This window comes from Bos taurus, chromosome 12 (genome assembly GCF_002263795.3).
Source record: "Bos taurus isolate L1 Dominette 01449 registration number 42190680 breed Hereford chromosome 12, ARS-UCD2.0, whole genome shotgun sequence".
NCBI classification, from domain to species: Eukaryota; Metazoa; Chordata; class Mammalia; order Artiodactyla; family Bovidae; genus Bos; species Bos taurus.
Window position 1 is genome coordinate 33936699 of NC_037339.1, and position 22065 is coordinate 33958763.

General features: G+C 41.2%; 1 protein-coding gene across 4 annotated transcripts in view; it reads left to right on the forward strand.

Moving 5' to 3' along the window:
* Positions 1 to 22065, forward strand: part of MTMR6 (myotubularin related protein 6) — a 36457-nt gene that overhangs the window by 4621 nt on the left and 9771 nt on the right. The window contains exons 3-15 of one of the 4 annotated variants that reach the window (XM_059892103.1): positions 635 to 797; positions 2212 to 2369; positions 2546 to 2674; positions 4115 to 4249; positions 4904 to 5017; positions 6333 to 6465; positions 7219 to 7328; positions 7732 to 7857; positions 10354 to 10403; positions 10836 to 11036; positions 11423 to 11554; positions 11656 to 11782; positions 13600 to 15753. In XM_059892103.1, the coding sequence (XP_059748086.1) occupies positions 635 to 797; positions 2212 to 2369; positions 2546 to 2674; positions 4115 to 4249; positions 4904 to 5017; positions 6333 to 6465; positions 7219 to 7328; positions 7732 to 7857; positions 10354 to 10403; positions 10836 to 11036; positions 11423 to 11554; positions 11656 to 11782; positions 13600 to 13860 (1839 nt within the window). In that variant the 3' untranslated portion in view covers positions 13861 to 15753. 4 annotated transcript variants of the gene reach the window in all.

The window sequence follows — 22065 nt, forward strand, 5'->3', positions numbered from 1 at the left end:
ATCGTATTTTAGATTCCACATGTAAATAGCATATGGTATTTGCCTTTCTGTTTTTGGCTTAGTATGATAGTCTTTAGGTCTGTCTGTGTTGCTGCAAATGGCATTATTTTGTTCTTTTCTACGGCTGAGGAATATTCCCTGTCATATATGCATGTCTTTATCCACTCACCTGTCAGTGGGCATTTAGGCTGTTTCCATGTCGAGGCTATGGTGAACAGTGCTGTTGTGAACACAAAGTGCGTGTATCTTTTCGAATTGTAGTTTTGTCTGGGTATGTGCCCAGGAGCGTCATTGCTATGTCATGTGTCAACTGTTTAATTGCTTTTCAATGGTCACTCCTCTGCCTTGTAGATGATGGCTTAGAGAAGGTCAGGAGTGGCTATGGAGAGAGCCTGCGGAGGCTCTTTGCAGTAGCTCAGGTGGAACAGTGGGGACATTGCACCTAGGGCCACGACAGTGGAGATGGAGAGAAGGGGGCAGGGTGCAAATATGTTTCTAAGGTCCTGTTCTCAAGCTGTGATTGTGTGTGGAACGGGTGCAGGGGTGGGGAGGTATCAGACATGTTTCTGGCATGGGCATTTGGTCGTTTAAAAGCTTTAGTTTGATGATGAGCGAATGTTTTCTTGTGCTGTAGATACTGCACCACCATATTGCCTCAGTGGAGAAGCTCGCTCTAACGACTTCTGGGTGCCCCCTGGTGATCCAGTGCAAGAACTTCCGGACCGTGCACTTCATCGTTCCCAGAGAGAGAGACTGCCACGATATTTACAACTCTCTGTTGCAGCTGTCAAAGCAAGGTGCTGTTCTTCAGGACCAAAGCTTACTTCTCAATTGACGTGGATTCTCTAAGCTGCTTTTTCAGTATCTCATTATTGTTATTTTGCACTTTAAGTTACTCTTAAGGTCATGTGCACTCTATTCCAAAAAATCTGTCCTATAAATAGTTAGAAACTTCTAAATTATAAGACTGGTTTCCAAAGAAGGTATTGTTGTTGTTCAGTCGCTCATTCGGGCCTGACTCTTTGTGACTTCATGGACTGTAGTTCGCCAGGTTCCTCTGTCCACGGATTCTCCAGGCAAGAATAATGGAGTGAGTTGCCATGCCCTCATCCAGAGGATATTCCCTACCTAGGGATCGCACCTGGGTCTCCTACATTGGCAGGCAGATTCTTTACCACTGGGCCACCAGGGGAGCCCAAAGAAGGGGTGATAATAAGGAAAGAGCAAAACATTTAAAACCCCTGAAAAACCATAGATTTATGTGGATGTTTTAAAAGTCTGTTGATCACCTGAAGCACAGATTTTTTTTTTAAAGTGGGTATCTCACAACCAAGAGAAATGACTTGGAAATTGATTCCTAATTAAGTTAAGGGCAGTCAGCCTCCTCTGATAGCAGTGGGGTTAGTACATTTAATCCATGGGAGTAGAGCCTGAGGACATGACCTCTGCTTTAGCAGAGGTGGCAATGAGGCTGTGACATACCCTAAGGAGGAATCACATCACTGCTTATGCCCCTGGGGTCTGCAGGCTTCCTTCCAGGACATGCTGGAATCATGCTGTCTCCTAGAGGTGAAGCACACCGATTCCTGAATGTTCCTTTGTGTGGAACACCTGGGTGGCAGTGGTCTGGGAGCAGGTCCATGCTCACTCCACTCTCCCAGCCCTGGAAGCCTATGCCATTGATCCCAGTGTCCCCAGGGCAGCCTGTCTTGCAGCAGGAATGGCCCTATGACTTTGGGGCTTGGCCTTGTTCAGGAGTAGGTGATCTCTAGAGCTCTACACAGCCTTTGCTGGTTTGGGTCCACACTGTCCCCTGGTGGGGTGTGTGCAGCCTCCCGTTCTGTATGCCACCTCTAGCTTTCCACTAAGTGCACACTGGGCTTCCAGTTCACATCTCATTTGGGGGATGTCTCCTTGTATCTTTAAAATTTTACTTTTAGAAAAAGGAAATATTGCAGTGTAGTATTTAATGTGTGTGTATTGTTTACTAGCTCTTGCTGATTTTATAAACTGAATCTCAGATCAATATGTGTGCCTTTAGGTATAATCATCCATTTCAAAGAACTGAGGTGTTAAGTTGTATGTTCAGATGTTAGCCGTCTCTTTGAAGATTTTTTAAATAGAGAGATAAAACTGAAAAATTACTCTCATTTGTAGTGTCCTAAGTCCTAGAAGTTGCCTCTTAACATTCATGTGTTTTGTATACTGTAGCAAAATATGAAGATCTCTATGCATTCTCTTATAATCCCAAACAAAACGATGCCGAAAGACTGCGGGGGTGGGAACTCATTGACCTCGCCGAGGAGTATAAGAGGATGGGAGTACCCAATTCCAACTGGCAGCTGTCCGACGCCAACCGAGAGTACAAGGTACCCATCTCCCTCTCCAGAGGTACTCAGAATACAAGGTACTGGAGTCGGAGACCGTCACAGCAGTAACTTTTATTGTTCTTGCGTTTAGTGAGTTTTAGAGGTTTTTAAAGGTGATTTTTAACCTGGTTCTAGAACTGTGAGTAGAATCGTTGTGTTTTGTTTAATTTTTGCAGATTTGTGAAACTTACCCCAGAGAACTATATGTGCCCCGAATAGCAAGCAAACCAATAATTGTTGGTAGTTCCAAGTTCCGGAGCAAGGGGAGGTTTCCTGTTCTCTCCTACTACCACCAGAGTAAGGAGGTAAGGAGCTGTTCTGACCTTATTAGTGGGGTACGAGTCCTCTGCAGGTCTAGGTGTCCAAAAGAATACCCATCTCTACGCTGAGAGGTCACCATCAGTGTTGCTGATAGAGAAGTGCTGACCTTTCCTTGATTACATTTCTGAAATTTTGAAACAAAATTATCCTGCAATACGGAAACTTTCATACTTGTCGTCTTCCTCCTCTCCCCTTAGAAGTTTAGTCGGGTTTTAGAAGGGAGCAAGAGGTAAAAAGTAAAACTTTAAACTGAAGTTCCTCATCAGCTTTTCACAGAAAAGTCATAGGGGTTTTATCACTCTCATTATAGCCTTTGTTTGACACACCCATGTTTGTGTACATTTTTTAAATGGGAAAACAGGGCTGAAAATATATATTCAATGCCCAGGTTAACAAATACAGAAAATAGGTCTGTATCCTCAGGCAATCCTTGTTTTCTTCTACTATTTTCTTATATTTCCATGATTTTATTTTGTGTGTGAGTTTAAACTGTGTGAATGTGAATTTACGTGTACTTTTTCCCTTCATGATACTATAATTGTAATGTTTGGGTAGGGTCAAGTTGGAGTTAATAAGAATGAGATTGGAGAAAAAGTATATGGGTCTAAATCTTAGAAATCTTTTTTAAGACTTTAAACAACAGTAAATAATCCAACACACATGGCTTATTATAGATATTTTTGCCCTCCTAGATTGACTGTATTTTAACCAAATTTGAATTGAAACTTATTTTTCTTGTAAGTCTCTTTATATATAAACATCAGTGATTTCTAATTAGATATCAGAATGACTTTGGAAAGTAAAAGTTCAAATGTTGCTATTTTTAAAAATTCTGTTCTACATTTATTGACTAAATCAGTTACTTGAACTTAGAAGAATCTTGTAACCCAGAGCACAGAATGCAAGTATCTTGTTAGATTACCCGGTAGGGAATCAAACAGTTGTTACTTCTTAGGACCAGAGAGTTTGTTTTTGTTTTTTTTCCCATCAAACTCTTGAGTAAGGAGGTATTCAGGTTTCTTAGTAGAAGAGAATATTGAGAAAACTTAGGTAAATGTCAAAATATTGGAAAGTATTTAATACAAATAGGATTTCCAAGTTGAAAGTGAAAGTAATAATTGCTCAGTCATGTCCGACTCTTTGCAACCCAGGCTCCTCTGTCTGTGGACTTCTCCAGGCAAGAACACTGAAGTAGGTTGCTGTTTCTGTCTCAAAGGGATCTTCCCAACCCACGGATCGAACCTAGGTCCCTGCATTGCAGGCAGATTCTTTACCATCTGAGTCACCAGGAAATCTAATCGTCCTGTCAGCTTTTAAACAGATTGCACATTTGATTTTAACTGTGGGTTCTTTCTTTTAAGCATGTTTTTAGGATGTGTTTTAGACTTCTCTGGATAACCTGCTTTCTCTGTTTCTGTAACTAGGCTGCCATTTGTCGCTGTAGTCAGCCACTGTCTGGGTTCAGTGCCCGGTGCCTCGAAGATGAACATTTACTTCAGGCCATCAGCAAGGCCAACCCAGCCAACCGCTACATGTACGTCATGGACACCAGACCCAGAGTATGTGTCCAGTACAGCCTGGCAGTTCACTGTCTCTGCTGATTCAGTTAGTGGGAGCCGGGCGCTGTGTCCATGTTGAACATGCTGAATCCTAGTTTTAAATGAACTGATGCTAAGGAAATCAATCTTTTACAGGATACCAACTTAGGAGACCCAGTTCCTGGTAACCCAGGTTGTGATTTTTTATGTCTTCTGACACATGTACAAGTTTAGGAAAGCTGAATTTTATATTGGGAGCTCTAGGTGGTGTATCAGCATTACGTTATTGTGAAGTATATTGTGAAAATTAGAAATTCTCACTACTTTTTTTTTCATCGAATTTTTAATTGGCAAAACACTTTGTTAAAATGACATTCCTTAATATGGAATATTCAAGAAAATAAGGAAAATAGTGAGCTAACTTAAGAAACATTGAACTGGAGAACTGAACTAGTGAACTAGTTGAACGTTGAATGTTGAACTAGTGAACAATAAACAATTGTTCTGTTAGGTATCTATCATGTCAGGATAAATTTTTATCTTTGGGACAAATGTCCGAATCCCTTTTTCCTTTTGTCAATGCAGTAAAACAACCAATTCATGTAGGATCCTGAAACTAAAATAATTCAAATCCTCAACAGTAATAGCTAACATTACTTTTAATTTTTATTGTAGCATCGTGTGCAGAGCTGGTGGGCTACACAAAAGGACATTGGCAGAATTATAGTGAGGATTTCTTCAAAAATCTGGAATGATGAGAAAATAAGAGAAAGCGATGAGAAAAAGCGAGTGAGCGATACAAAACACAATTTTAGGCAGCTTTGTTGAAAGGAATCGTAGCTATTTTAGAAGTAATTCTCATCATTATGCAGTTTTACAAAAGATAATGGAGAAAAAGAAGAAAAGAGTAATTTGTGTAAATTATTAAAAGTTAGAGATTGATAGTTTGATAATCTTTGTTTAACAAAAAGAGACTTTCTTAGAAGTCAAGAGTGTTGGTGTTATCCCTTGTAAGAAAAATTTTGATTTACTTCCCAGTATAATTTGAGTGGGTTAATTGCATAGCACTATTTTTAGGTAATATTAGATATAAAGGATGACTGTAATTTAAGACTTTCTGAACATGAGGTCTGAGGGTGATTTGTTTCTCAGGCTCTAATATCTCTTATATAATTGATGACTACACAAAAAATGTATATCTTTATTTGATTGTTGTGTTTTCCTAGTTAAACCCGAGTAGCAATAATGTGGAAGCATTTTTTAAATATCTAAGTCTTGCCTTAGTTATCATAGATCCCAAGTGACCAGTGAGTCAGTAGACAGTGTAACTGTACTTCTCACCAACCTGAGCCCCTGTCCACTGCAAGAAAAGCAGCTTTCTCTTCCAGTTCTGTTTCATCCAGCTCCTTAAGACTGTTGACAAATGTCATAACATACCACAGGAAATCCCAGTCTGAAAGAATTAAACATGCCAGATATTAACTTCTGAGAGCATTTGATCTAATAACCTAAGACCATGGCCCATAGGCGGTCTTTTCTCCCTAGAAATCAGGTTGTTTGGGGCCCAGTTCTTGGAGCTGTATCAGGCTGTCTCATTGCATACTGTGGGTGTACTGTGTAATCTGATCCCAAGTGACCTGACCTATGTTTCAGCTGTGCTTCAGGGTCCCTGTGGCTTTCTGAGTGATCAGGTGCTCCAGGCTTTTGAAGTGAGTCTGAAAGTTCATTCTGTAACAGCTCTGCTCAACACTGAATCGTGTAGGGTTTAGATGGGATATAATTCTTTTATAAATTTTGAAATACTACAAACATATGGAAGACTGACTAAATACACATGTGAATCAGTTTCATGAATTATGTGTAGGGAATTTCTTATCTGATCCTTATGTAGCAAGCGTGTTGTTACTTTATAGGATCCTCTGTACTTTGAATAATATAGATGATACTTTTCGATTATTAAAAAATGGTAGCACATTCAGTTTGATGACTTCCTTTAAACTCTGCTGGCTAAAAGGTGGTTTATTTAGTGTTTTCATGATATTTGGTAAATTAAGTTAAAAGAGAAAGGCAATTTGTCTCTAAATTCTAAAATTTAAAATTTTAGCTGAATGCAATGGCCAACAGAGCAGCTGGAAAAGGTTATGAAAATGAAGACAACTATTCTAATATTAGATTTCAGTTTGTTGGAATTGAAAATATCCATGTCATGCGGTCCAGCCTTCAGAAATTATTGGAAGGTACGATTATTGCATGCCTTCTAGGCAGCTTTATTCAACAGAAACATAATGCTTGTCACAGTATAAAATTTAAAGTTACATGCTTAAAAGTTTTCTGGTAGTTACATTCAGACGTGTAAAAAGAACAATTGAAATAAATTTTAATAACAATATATTAAAACATTATGCTAACATGTAATCAGTATAAAAAATTAGTAATAGTATGTTTTGGTTTTTTCAAACTCTTTAAGACCTAGAAATTGGCTAGGGTGTCTTTTATACTTGCAACACATCTTAGTTTGGAATACTCACATTTCAGGTGTTTAATAGTGATATTTCAGTAGTGGGCAGTACTATATTTATTGGGCAGTATAATTCTAATGGTTTTACAAAAAATTGCTATTGTTTAGATATTTTCATCAGTCAGTACCATGAGGATTTAATATATAACAGTATTCTGTTTAAATATTAAGCTATCTTTCCAGTCCTGATATGGAATTTTAAAAACTAAAATATCAGACTATTTTTAATTAAACACTTGTGTTGCAGATTTTTTTTAAAAGGGACATTGGAACACTTTTTTTCTTTTCAAAGCACAAGGAATGACAGAAAAATGTACCCAAAAATCCATTAATGAGCTTTTAATAGCATGTCTCCATGTGTAAAGAGTCTAGCCTGTTTGTTTTGTCTTCTTCAGCTGGCTCCCTGGGGGGGCTCTTGAATAGAAGTGGGGACTCAGGCTCCTTCCTAACTGGACTGTCTCTCCCCTTGCAGTCAACGGTACCAAAGGGCTTTCCGTCAACGATTTCTACTCTGGTCTGGAAAGCTCAGGATGGCTTCGTCACATCAAAGCTGTGATGGATGCTGCAATCTTCTTAGCCAAAGTAACGCTTCATCACTCACATTCGATCATGGGCTTTCCGTGGTTGGGAAGGAACGGGTTCATTCTGTGGGGTGCTCATATCCATCACAGTCAGATCGCTGTTACTACATTCTATCTCTGTAGTGAGATTTACTTTAATTGGAGCTTTAAAAATATCATATAGCAGTTAATGTAGGAGCTTCAAAAGAAATTCCCCAGCACTTTGAAATGACATTCTGTCTGTGTTTTTTTTGTTTTGTGTTTTGTCTTGTATTTTGGAGAATATGCTCTGACAGCATTGTCACTGCAGCCCTAGCTCTTCTTCATAATGCATACCTGCTAATCTGGTTTTTGAGTAAGTAGAACTTACTGACTTACCTAAAATGTGTCCTGGTAGAATGGAAGTGTGTGGTCTGTCTTTTCAGGCAATCGCGGCTGAGAGTGCGAGCGTGCTGGTGCACTGCTCTGACGGCTGGGACAGGACCTCACAGGTCTGCTCCCTGGGCTCTCTCCTGCTGGATCCCTACTACAGGACGATCAGAGGGTTCATGGTAAGGGCTTGCTTGGCCAGGCCAGCGGAGACAAGCAGGAGTCATTTTGATCTTTACGTCTAAAGAGCAGGGTATACCTGGGCTCCAGCTGGTGGAGGGCCAGCTGGTAATGTCCTATAATGCACAGGACAACCCTTCAACAGAGGGGTACCTGGCCCAATGTCTGCGGTGCTGAGGCTGAGAAACCCTGGGTTAGACGAATTTCCACTTGTGCCATCTCTTTGACAAAAAGTTTTAAACTTTTTTTTCCCCTGCAAAGTATTGCAGTAGAACTATTCAGCATTTCTCCCTGGTTTTTAATCTAACAGTGTAACTAACGTAGTAAGACAAGACATAGATAAGAGTCCTTATAAATTATATTCCAGAGGAAACTTTGTATTTAACACACCTTCATTTCTCAGTGGTAGGTATACATTAAGTGTTAAGTGTTAGTTGCTCAGTCTTGTCTGACTGTTTGCAACTTCATGAACTGTAGCCCACCAGGCTTCTCTGTCCACGGGATTCTCCAGGCAAGAATACTGGAGTGAGTTGCCATTCCATTCTCCAGGGGATCTTCCCGACCCAGGGATCGAACTCATGTCTCCTGCATTGCAGGCAGATTCTTTACCTTCTAAGCCACTAGGGAAGCCCAGGTACACATTTGGAAGCTTGTTTTAAATCTGAAGAGACAGTTTCTAGTTGGACAGATTTTGTTTTGTGGCCCTAAAGTCCTGGCTCCTGAGTTTTGTTTGCCTTTTTAACATATGATCAGATTAACTCGTGTTTCAAACTTTTCATCTTAACTCAGGGCAGGTATATAAATGAGGAGCTGGTGAACAGTTTTCCTTGGTTTAGAAACACTCCACACAGTGCCAGCTTAGCAGGGGAAGGTTGGACACCCTCAGACCCCTTTCAGAATCATTGTATTTGTGGCGCCAACATATTGAATCGTGGACCGGCCAACTGGAAGTGCTGCTGATAAAGTGCAGTTCCACCTGCCTCCAGTGTGTGAGACAAGATGTTTCCTTGGCCGTGTTTTGCTTTCATTGTCTTGATGTCCAGATGAACTCAAGCAGTGACCAGCGACTGTGTGAGAACCTCCCAGACCAAGGACCAGTGAGAACTAAAGCGTGGCTCCTGCAGGGGCCTGCAGGCTGTGCGAGGGGTGGGCCGGGTGCAGGAGAGTGGAGTGGGTTGCAGGCCTGAGGAAGAAAAGTGTGGCATCTGGACTTCACCCTCCCTGGGTGGTGAGAGCTGTTAAATGCAGGAAGAGTAATGTGTTCAGAACTGTTTTTTAAAAAATGGTTTGATGTCTTGAATGCAGAGGGGTGGGGATGGAGGCTAGACTTGCTGGAAGCTGTTAGGACGGCTTAGGGAGAAAAGAGGGCAGAGCTAAGGCAGTGCCATGTAGACAGATGGAAGGAGGGGGGGCGGTGCCAGGTCCACGTCCGGGGAGGTCCAGACAGCAGAGTAAGAGCTGTTCTGGGACTTGAGGTGGTGCCAGGAGAAGAGTCCTCCTCTAGGATGGTGTGCAGGCTCAGGGCTCAGTTGCAGGATGGATTGTGCCATTCTGCTCTTCACTTGGACAGCAGGGGAGTGAGTTTAGTGAGAAGGGTACTGAGTTAAGTTTCAGAGGTGGGTGTGTCAAAGGGCAGCAAGGAACCCACGGTAAAGTCCAGGGCTGCAGGAGGAAGAACAGGTGCTGGGAGTTGCGGGTGTGAGTGTAGGGAAGCTGGGATCTGAGCCCGGGCACTGTGACGTCAGAGTCTGCACCTTCCCCTCGAGTGCTGTAGCCTCTTGGAGAGATTCAGGACGAAGTCAGAGGAGCTGAAAGTGACAACTTCGACATCGAAAAGGATGTACTTGGTGATTATATAATGAAATTAGAAAGTGTGTTAAAAACTACAAAGATAATATTGTTGAGATTAGACCGAAAATAATTGGAAGCCTATTATTTTAGTAGAGTTGTAATAGAGAAAACATACAGAGTTCATTCACGTGGTTAGATATCAACATTTGAATTTGAATATAAAGTTTTCTTTGGTTTCTTTACCATTATTTTTTCTTTTTTTAAAGTATCAATATTATGGAAATGATGTACAGTAAGCCAAAAGATTTAAACCATCCACCCCTGTCTACCACCCAGTAACCACTGGTAACCTCCTGGTTTGCATTTTCCTAACCTTTTTCTGTATGTATATCATCATCACTCATACAAAATGCAATACTGTTTTATAATATGCTTTCCACTTAAAATACAGTATTTAAATGCAACTGAAAAAAAAATAAACTTAAGTCACAAGACCACTATACTTCCTTTTATAAATGATTTTCATTTTCTGTTAGGCCAACCTGTAACTCAAGTTCTTGCTGGGTTTTGCCTATAATTTAAACAGTTTTATTTGCCACCATAAGTTTAAAAAATAATGCGTTTTTAAGATAACAGGATTAAATCCATTCTAAACAAAAAAGGAATTGAAGGGGGTTGTAAAATGGATTTTACTTTTTCTCATTAAGGTTTTAATAGAAAAAGATTGGATCTCCTTTGGACATAAGTTTTCAGAGAGGTAAGTCACAATGTACGTTCAGTTATTTTGTAAAATTAATAGAACTAGTTTAGATGACCAGAATGTTCTGGTTCTTCATGATGGGAAATGAGAGTGGTGTGGGTTTTTGTATGAAAACTGATTTAATTTTTTTTCTGTCATTTTTTTTTCAAGTCTCATACTTTAATTAATTCTTATGGCAGTTTAATTACCTTCCTTTTTGTCTGGATTGTAGTGGTTAGAATGTAATAGATCCTTTAAAACTGGTTGAAAAACTCATAAATTCTTTCAATAGAAACATGACAGATTTGGGGTTTTTCTTTAATGTCAATATAACAATGTTTTAGGACTTTTTTTCCTGGATGGGGGGATATGTATTTAAATTTAACAGTACCCAAACAATTGACCTCTTCCAGTGGCATTTTCAAAAGCTTGTACTTTCTCGGGGGTTAGGTGTGGCCATTTGGATGGTGACCCAAAGGAAGTCTCGCCGGTGTTTACTCAGTTCTTGGAGTGTGTGTGGCATTTGACCGAACAGTTTCCACAAGCCTTCGAGTTCAATGAAGCGTTTCTTCTTCAGATCCATGAACATATCCATTCATGCCAGTTTGGAAACTTTATTGGGAATTGTCAGAAGGAAAGAGAAGAACTCAAGTAAGACAGTTGATTGAAATGGGCTTTTTTTTTTTCCTATTTAGCTGAAGTCTAACTTGTAGTTGAACTTAAACTGTCTTGACAATATGATATAGAACTGGGTCTTAACATGAATATTTTGCTGTCTGTATTTCTGCAGCTGAGTAAGCTCTGAGCACCCCTCATGTTCTCGGCTAATAGTTAAAAATTTGTTTTGAAGTGTGATGTGTGTGCAGACAAGTATGTATAACCTAAGTGTGAAAAATTCAGAGGTGAATTTGTGAATTTGTTAAACTGTGACAAAAAGAAAAAGGGGAAACTAAGTCTATGTGGGAAATGATTACCTGCTTTACAGGAGAGTATCAGCGTCTCTGGGAAAGGTCTTCATGTTTTTCTCATCACATCAGGTTGAAGGAGAAGACATACTCCCTGTGGCCGTTTCTTCTGGACGACCAGAAGAAGTACCTCAATCCTCTCTACAGTTCCCAGTCTCAGAAATCGGCAGTTCTGGAGCCAAATACAGTGTCTTTCAATTTTAAGTAAGGTGGCATTATTGAAATACTTAATTATACTCAATTTTTCTCAGACACAATTTGTTGAAAAATTTTTTTCTATTTTTTTGTCTGTTTTTGTCATAAAGGTTTTGGAGAAACATGTACCACCAGTTTGATCGAACATTGCATCCTAGGCAGTCTGTATTTAATATAATTATGAACATGAATGAGCAGAATAAGCAGTTAGAGAAAGATATCAAGGACTTAGAATCTGTAAGTATTCTGAAGCATCTTATGTGATATATTTGGGATATTAAGTTAGTTTATTTCCTTATTTGTGCCTTCAGTGTAAATCAATATATATAGAAATTTCACCAGTACCTATGGTTGCTTCAAAATCAGATCTTCTCTGCCTTGAAAAGAAGGTTAGTTCAAATCGCATTTTCTGAATTTTAAAATATATTGAAATATTTGAAGTATGTAGAAAAAAGAGATATAATGAATATTAGGGTATTCACCACCTAGCTTTGTGAGATTTTAGCATTTGTCGTATTTGATTCAGGTCTTTCCTGTTTCTCTGTGAAGAAAAGGAGCATTACTGATGTGTTTGCAGAGCCTGCGAGCCCCTGCTGTGTCCTCCCCCGCCCCGCTCTCACTGCACTGAGCCTGGTGTTGGTCCCTCCTGCCCATGTCTTTATACTTTCTCTATATATGCACAAACTTTTGTTTGGCTTAATATATTATTTTTATTATGTATTGACAAAACACAGAAGAAAACAGTTTTCTATAAAGAGCAGCAGACTACACGAATGCCCAGTCCCTTCACTCCACTTCAGGAACCACATATTTTAAACTATACAAAGGCTGTCACACTCATGCTTCACCTGGCTCTGCATTGTTCTTAAATTTGTCCATGTTGGTACATGTAGCTTTAGTTCATCTGTTTTCTCAGTAACGACTACCTGATATTCTCTTGTATGACTATGGCACAGTCTGTCAGTTCAGCTACACTAGACATTTCGGTTATTTGCAGTTTTGGATTTCTGTCACAACAGGTGAAGTTGGATGACTTTTCATGTTTTTGTTGGCCATTTGGTTTTTCCCTTTCTGCATGCGAATGGCCTGTTCAAACCTGTACTCATTGTTCTGTGGGCGTATTTGCCTTTTTCTTACCAGTTTCTAAGAATTCTTTATATACTAGATACTAATTCTTATTTAGTTAAATATATCACTAATGGCTTTGTTTTTTCCATTTTCTTGATGGTGTGTTTTATATAGATACTGTAAATTTTAATATAGTCAAATTCATCAGTCTGTTTTATGCCTTTTTTAATATCTTTTTTAAGAAATCCTTCCCCACCCTAAAACATTTCTTTACCATTATATGTAGCCAAAAAGGATCAGTAAGTACATGTTTTAAAAAAGCCTAACCAGTTGCTATATCTCAGTGAGACTGTCCCGTCTGCCTTTCAGGCAGGGCTGTTGCTGGTCGGCTCTCAGGTAAGGAGGCCATGACCGCGCGAGTGACCTGTCGGAGAGGCCCCAGTTTTAGGTGGCACAGGAAGGTTATCTGGAGATGAGTCCGAGGATCTGGGGAGTGTGAACTCTGCCAACGAATTCTTTTAAAATCTGTTAAATAAAAAACTGTCGTGTGCTAGCACCTGTTGTGCTCGCGTAACAGACCAGCGCAGGCTCACCACAAAGCTCATCAGGCCAGCAGGTCTTCAGCTAAACGAGTGTATGTGTGTCACATTGTACAGCTGGGATTTCAGGGTGACCGTCTCATACATATTTCTTACATTATAAAATGCTTACTTTTTATCCTTTCTAGGAAGTGTATGTGCTTTTCAAATATGAAGGTCTAGTGACCCTCTTCTCTCAAATATACTTTGCATTGCAAAAACTGTGAACAGTTCAGATTCTCAGTCCTGTCTCCCCTCCCTAGATTTTAGTTTTTTGAGATTTAATTTTGCATTGTACATAAACAGAGCATTTGCAAAAGCAGGATCTTTTTCTAGCTTTTATCTAGTATGTATTGAACATGTGGGGTGTGCAGCTGATAATTTCTTTCAAATTTGACTTTGTTCTAGCAAATTAAGCAACGTAAAACTAAGCAAACAGATGGAATTCTCAGCAAGGAATTGTTAAATTCAGTCCGTCCTGAATCACCTGCCCTCAAAGCCACCCTGAGTCTCAAGGAGCAGGCTCTGCTGCCTGTGAACAATGTTCTTCGAACTATAGAGGGCAGCAGCCCTGCAGATAACCGCTACAGCGAGTACGCAGATGAGTTTTCCAAAGCCGAGCCTGCGGTGGTCAGCCTGGAGTATGGCGTGGCCAGGATGACCTGCTAGGCTTGAAGAGGGCTTTTTGGAGAGGGCTTTTTGGCTGCCTGCGGTGCGATTATTGTGAGGGTGGTCTGTGTGCGTGACATGAGGAATTTGCCTAATAATGATCTTAGAGTTTAATAGGTTAATCGTTGAAGTCAGGGTGACAACTACTCTTGTGAGAGAAGTCAGTAATTGCATTTCTAGCAAAGAATGAATGATTTTCATTTCTGTAAGAAGCAGGTGATACATTGGCCAATGTACTCCAGACACAGTTTGTACTGTATACTAGTAAAGTGACCTGTCTATATGATTTACATGTTATTGCAGCCAAACATGAATAGCTTTCCATAAGTATAATTTGATTGCTAGAAGACTCAACTGACAAAGCCGTCCCTCACTTAATAATTGACATGGCATGTACTTTCAATTATGTAACTATGAATGTTTGCAAATGTTGCCTATTAGTGGTGTTTATTGTTGAAGTGCCATGAAAAATATTTCTAAGAAAGCCTTAAAACTTCAGTTTACTCATTAATCATTACATCACTCTTAGGTTTTATAGCCGAGAGCAGTGGTTGGTTCTGTTTTGCTTGATCAGCCTGGTTGTGTTTGTGAAGGGTTGCTCTCCCGAGGGACACTGCCAACCTCAGGTGTGACTGGTCCCACTTCCGGAGTCAAAACAACCAAACTGGCAGTTTAATTCTGGTTACTATTTGTTTAGCGCTACATTTCATGACCTATTATTAACAGCTTCGATTGTTGGTTTCTTGTGCTTACATTTGACCGTCTTTTCTGAACAGATTACTGCATCCTATTGATTCTTATTTTGTGGTTGGCCTTATTCCTTGGATAACTGTGTGAGTTTACAAAGCTGAAGCTCTAAATTGTTATTAGAAACAATGAATAGGACATATATGTATATTTGCAAACTGTTTTATCTCTCAACGAATTGTTCTTCCTAGAATAAGTTTTCAATTTACTCAAGAATCTTTGGGTTTAAAAAAGGGAGTACAGATAGTTCAAATTTTGCTTGGTTGTATGAGTTTTTCTCTATGACACATTTTTTTCTTCTTTGTTTTCATAGAAGAGAAAAAAGGAAAATTAACACAAAGGTAATGTTTAACAAAAAAACTCAATGCTAGGAAGAGTGTCATTTTGCCATGTTACGGTAACTGTTTATTCTCTGTACTAGTACATATCATTAAAGTACAAGAAAAAGAAAAAATAAAAGAAAATTACTTTCAATTGACAGTATCACCCAGCTGGCTTTAAAATGGAAAATTTGACGTGGGTGACACAAGCTGTGATTCAGGGGTACTAGGAAATCTGCATAGGATCCCTTCTGCTGTTTTTTTATTATACCTACATCTGCTCTATTGATTTTAAACATAAATATCTTTTTCAAATGGTAAAACGCTTTATTGTATGAGCTTATCTAATCCTATCTTTTCAGTGCTTTTCTGTAATGCATTATGTAATAAGAAAAATACTTGTTTTTAAACAGTAATAGAAACACACTGTAACGTATAGTTTGTGGTTTAGCCAAGGCTGTCCATATTTGAGCCCTGGGATGAGAAACTTAATCTCTGTGACCACAGAAGGGAAACTGTTGTGCCTTGTTACCTGGTTCCAGTTGCTGACTGTGGTTTTAGGATCTTCCACAGCACGCTTTCTATCTTCAGCTCTTTGGTTTATTGTTTTCATCTTCCACTTGAGGCATATACATGTGTGTTCATGTGCTCATGTGTGGACTGAGAAATCCATTAACATCCTAAGTGACCTACAGGGTGTGTGTTGGTGAAAAGTAGATTGTGTATATGTCTTATAAGATTGGATTTGTGTTCAGTGTGTTTGGGAGTGTATAGCATGTACATTATTACATATGTTATTTAAAGGTAATTAAATGCTCATGTTTTACATTGAATTTTTTTTTTTTAAACAAATGGGATCAAGTTGTGGTGGGTTTTTTCCCTCACTTAGGCAAAGTGACCTGCATATAACACATTCATCACAGTGCAAGGTTTGAGCATTTCACTTTTCAAAAGTGAATGTTGATGAATAATAACATATATAGAAATCATTTCCAAAATACTTAAAATAAGCATAGAGGGCTGAAAGGTTCAGCAGATACAGTTGATAATATCACTGCATTTTCCTTTCGATCCTGTCACTTCTGATGTCACATCAGTATTTTACTGCGCCCTTCTCAACGTCGATGGAAGGTGGTGTCCAGTGGGTGTGTCCCTTCGAGGGGCAGGGTCTTCCCTAGAGGCCAGTCTGCATGTAATCAGGAAGAAGAAAGTGCCTGACAGAAGAGTGTGACTTTATATGATGGTGTTTTGAGCAGGTTGGTTAGGCTAGAAGTAGCTTGGGGAATCTTCACTAAATAAAGATGGGTGGAAGGCCTTTTTTATTTTTCCAGTTTGTTTGGCGGGGTAACAGGGCAGGGGATAGTTAACCTCAAATTTTTTTTTAAAGACCATTACTTTTTTGGGCAGTTTTAGGTTCACAGCAGAACTGGAGGGGAAGTCCAGAGTTCTTCTGTATTCCCTGTGCCCCACATGTGCACAGCTTCCTGCATCGTCAGCATCCCCACCAGATGGCACATCTGTTAGAACTGATGAGACACACATCATAATGACCCCAAGTCTACAGTTTACCTTAGGGTTCATCTCAGTGTCATATCTTATAGATTTGGACAAATGTGTGTATTGACCTTTATAGTGTCACGCAGAGCAGTCTCACTGCCCTAAAAATCCTCTGTGCTCCGCCCATTCATCCCCGCCTCCCCCAACACTCAGCAACCACCCATCTTTTTACTGTCTCCATAGTGTCGCCGTTTCCAGAATGTCATACAGCAGGAGTCATACAGTGCATAACCTTCCAGGTTGGTTACAGAGTTGCTCACTTAGTCATGTGCATATAAGGTTTTGTGTTTTTTTTCCCCATGGCTTGGTAGCTCATTTCTTTTTAGCACTGAGTAATATTCCATCATCTGGATGGGCCACAGGTTATTTATCCATTCACCTACTGTAGAACATTTGGGTTGCTTTCCAAATTTTGGCAGTTAGGAATAAAGCTGCTGTGAACATCTGCATCTGTATTCAGGCTTCTGTGCAGGTGAGAATTGAGGAGCGTGGCCGCTGGCTTATAAGGGAGAAGTGCGCCCAGTGTTGTAAGAACCCGCAGGTCAGTCTTCCAGAGAGGCTGTACTGCATCTGCATTCCCACCGGCAAGGATTTCTGCATTCTGCATGTGGGAATCTGCATTCCCACCAGCAACACTTGAGGCTTCCTGCCGCTTCACACCCTGCCCAGTACATGGCGTCAGTGATCAGGACACTGGCCTTCCTGTAGTGGCCAGTGGTGTTTGCTTTTCTCCCCCTTGTGCTTTGGAATACTGGGTGTTTTCCAGCTGGCATCCCAAGTCAGACGAAATGCCTGCTGTCACCTGCAGCGCTCTGCAGAGCAGTTGCAGACTGTTAATGACATTGGTCCATTTTCATTCCCCAGGTTTGAGCTATATTGTTGGCTCTTCTGTGTAGTAATCCAGTTGGCATCAGCATATCTTCAATATGTACATTCTAAGTAAAATGTAGAATCTATTTTTAAAAACATGTCCCTTTACCTATAGGGAAGGGGCTTCCCAGGTGGCGCTAGTGGTAAAGAACCCGCCTGCCAAGGTAGGAGACATGAGAGATAATGTTTGATCCCTGGGTCAGGAAGATCCCTTGGAGGATGGCAAGGTAACCCACTCCAGTATTCTTGTCTGAAGAACCCATGGACAGAGGAGTCTTGCGGACTAGAGTCCACAGGGCCACAAAGAGTTGGACATGACTGAAGCAATTTAGCACACATGTGCATGTATGGGGAAAAAAATCTAAAAATGAGTGGATATATGTATATGTGTAACTGAATCACTTTGCTGTACAGCAGAAACTAACACAACATTGTAAATCAACTGTACTCCAATAAAAATTAAAAACAAAGCCAAAAGATAACTATAAGCTTTAAGAACCTATACTAGAAAAAAGCCTGTAATTTAGAATGACTGGTTATCTCAAAAAAGGTATATACTTTTCGCTGAACATCTTACAAAAAAACAAACCATGAATTTCTGCCATTTTTATAATGTTAATGCTACTCATCACTGAGCAAGTAGAATATCCTTCTGCACTACAACTTCCATAAAATGGGAATTTTATAGTGGAGTGTGTAACTAAAAGCCACTTTCAGAATCTAGTTTGTTGACTCTTAAAGTCTTGGCTTTGAGCTCCTGATTCAGCAAGTGTGGGTTGGGACTGTGGAGTTAAAAACATTTATATATCAATAAAGCATTTGTATTTTAAAATGTTTTGGAGATTCTGATGCGAAATGGTAGGAGAATCCCACTCGGAGGAGCACTGCCCTAAATCACCTACCCTGATCCTCAAGCAGTGTCTCTCATTACTGAAAGAAAAACTGAATCGCTCTTGTACAAAGAGTAGTAGATTGGGGAACATCTGAAACTTCCATGTGTGTGGCTGCATGGGTGAGAGTGAGAGCCCTTTGTTCTGAGCCACTGAGAGTTTGGGCTGTTTGTTACTGTAGATGACCTGGTCCTTCCGGAATGGTGAAACCACTGACACACCGAAGAAGGGAGCGATTCTGGCTCCATCTGAAGACTACTTCCTCGTCATCCCTAGATGGCCTTTTACTTAGGATGCTTGTACTCATGTCCAGTAACGGTTCAGGTGGTGCATTTCGCTGGAGCCCTTTTGTCTCAGCCTCAGACATTACCTGACCTTTGCCCCTTGGCATTGATGCTTTGAACCAGAGCAGGTGTGAAGTACCACTCTGCCCTCTGCACTTGTCCAACTCTTCCCCTGGGTGTAGTTCAGCTTGCTCCTCCGTTGGCTGTACCTCCTGTAAAGTAGGCACAAGGTGAGATTCAGATTAAGCAATTTAGGAAGGATGCTGTGCACTGCATATTGAATCCCTCTGGAGGGTATAGCATCAGACTGTCAGCCGTGCTGATGCTGAATTTGGTCACTTGGTTGATCTCTCCAACATAAAGGTGCATTTTCCCCCTCTGGATTTAGCAGATGCTCTGCAGGGTATGGATATCCTGTTCTCTAACAATTTACCCATTGATATTTGCCTGAATCAGTTATTTCATTGTATGATCACAAAACAGTGATTTATTATTTAATTTTTACCCAAATTTTGTATTTTATTTTTACCCAAACAGTTCAAAATGTGTGTATTTGTGTATGTATATATATATATATATATATATATATATGCATCTTAGGTGTGGTGAAGATATCATTGCACTGGGCTTGCCACATCATACATGCTTGATAGTCACACGTGCCTGCTGTCTGGGGCAGCAAAACCATAACCAGTGGGGTCTTGGCCCAAGATCTGTTCCTCTGTTTACTTTCCCAAAGGTTCACAGATTAAATTGATCGTTTTCCTGCCCTCTGTTGTTAAATAATTACCCAACTGCAAGCTTGTACACAAGACAGTTCCTGCAGATAGGTGTAAATCCTGGAGCCTTCAGTTTGTGCAATGATGCTGTCTTTAGAAATTATCAGACATCGGGCAGAAACTGACGCGCAGTCTTGGCATCTGAGGGGAAAGGAGGGCTGGGGCAGAGCCATAGCAGATGAGGCAGGGGGTTTGTGCAGGGTCTTAGGCTCGTGGGAGCCGGAGAGAGGGAGGGCTTCTGAGCAGTGGGTAGATGGAGAGAGAACTTGAGGGAGTCTGGCCTGCCTTCCTTCCACTCCTGTTCGCGTGAGGTCTGTGGGAGGTGAGTCAGGCACAGTGCTCGTCACCAGCTGCTCACGTACACCTCGGTCTTGTTCTGCGCGGCCCTTCCATCCCCCTTGTGTCCCATTCCCTGAAAAAAAAAAAAACCACTTAACGTAACTAACATAAGCCTCCTTAAAGTACAGGCAGAAATCAAACTTCAGTGGTTTTACGATTGAAGGGAGATGCATAAGTAGAGACTACGGAGGCAGATTGCACTTATGACTAGGAAGGAAACAAAATTCTTGTGTATATAACTTCCCCATTAGAAGGATGGAAGTATATTAAAGATCATTGCTTTTAAAACCCAAGCACACACAGCCTGTGGGGACGGAACAGAACGGGAAGAGCAGCTCCTAGGGCCCTTGGTCCTGGACCGCGAGCCTCTCAAATGACTGGGCGTCTTCCTCTTTTTATCCGCAGCTCAGGGCACATGGCCAGGCTCCCAGCAGTTGGACAGGAGAGCTTTATTGATTGGGTGGGTGGATATAGAGATATAGCCCCAGCCTTTTTAGGGTCATTTCTTTCTAGTTTCAGATGGCATTAAAAGGAATTAAACAGAATCATGTTAAAATATTGATGCATACCAAGAACGATACTTCTAATTTTCAACTAGGCTGTCATTTTCCCCATTTGCTAGGATGACTGTTTCTTAATATGCTTTCTCTTCCCTTCTTCATAATTCTAGCAGAGTATTTAATCTAAATATTTTAGTATCTTACAGAGCTTGGCAGTGAGTTAGGATTTTAAAATTTGAATATTAATACCAGCTAATGAGAATATAGGATCTTAGCAGGGACGTTTCAGCTCAGCTCCAAGCCCTTATGCCGTGTGGCAGCTTCCACTTGGCCTTGGAAGTGTGCTCCAAGGGCAGCCTCCTGGCAGCCACCTGGCAGCCTCAGGGCCAGGGCCACTGCTCCAGGAGGCAGGCCAGGTGGCTCTTTGCCAAATGGCTTCTGAAAATGGGCAACATTAATAAATGTTTAATGCCCCTCCTTTGCAGCTGCTGCAAAGCACTGTCCTCTGTATGAAGACCCTGTGTTTGGTGCTGTTTTCCTTGGTTGTCACCTGGAGTGCTTTAATCCAGTTTTCTATTCTGCATGGTAATCATGTCTACTTACCCTACCCCCCAGTGCCTCTTCCAAAGAATTTGCAAGTTCTTGGGGATGTTGAACTAATACAGTTTATATCAGTTGCTCTCACAGGACTATATTTTAAAGGGTAGAATAAGAAAAGCGGAAAGCTGCAGTCTTCAGTGAAGACAAACAGTAGAGGGATGAATTTTCAGCTCTTTATATCTGCCGGGTCACCTCCTGATGGTGTGCCTTCCAGGTGTATTTTATTTGGGCAGGTTTCTGATTCCTCCCTGCTTGCACTTGAGTGATATTTGCATCAAATACTTAGCCAAATGGCTGATTCCTTACATGACAAATCCATGCTGTCATTCAAGAAATACTTTGTGCATGACCTACAAGTCTAACACTATTCAAGGCACTAAAACAAAAATAAGACATAGGAGTTCGTGCACTCAAGGGTAGATGGTAGGAGAGAGACGGGCATGTAATCAAGACAGTTGACAGGTGGAATTAGAGTTGTGTACATTATTCCTCCTATTTGTTACAGGAAGAAAGAAGGCGGGAGCCTTAGCTGGTTCTTTGTGGGTCTAACTGGGGGCCTGTGTGGCAGTCAGGAAGGCTCTACAGAAGTGGTGAAGTTGAGTTTCAGATGAGTGGAGTCCACCAGGTGGTGGAGAAGAGGTGGGCGGATGAACCAACACAAGGGCTGGACAAGGGTGATGAGTGCAAGCGACACAGGTGCTCTGACACGGAGCCAGGGGCGGTGGGGAGATGTGGGGAGGGCAGTGGTGGCTGGAGCAGACAGCCCTTATCCTCTGCTCTGGTGGTGGGTGCTGTGGATCAGGGAATTTTACACGAGGAGGTGTGTAATCAGTGTATATTTTAGGAAGATGTTGGGAAGGAAGGGTGTGATTGGGCAGGTGTCAGACACTCCTGGTGCCTCCACACACACCCCTCTCCCACCTGGGAAGCATAGGATTTCACACCCTCACAGTGAAGGATGGGAGCCAGTGGGTCAGTGCCTCTCCTGGCCCCCTCATGGGTGGACAGTCCAGAGAGGCGACCTGCCTGGGCCTGAGGAGTAGGAGAGGCCCAGGGGGCCCCAGGAACTCACCCTTGTGCTGGCTTTGCTCTGCCTGCCTCCTTCCAGGCTCCCCCACTCTAGCGCATGTGTGCGTGCTAAGACGCTTCAGTCGTGTCCGGCTCTTTGCAACCCCATGGACTGCAGCCCGCCACATTCCTCTGTCCATGGGATTCTGCAGGCAAGAATACTGGAGTGGGTTGCCGTGCCCTCCTCCAGGGGATCGTCATGACCCAGCGATTGAAACCAGGTTTCTTGCGTCTCCTGCCTTGGCGGGCGG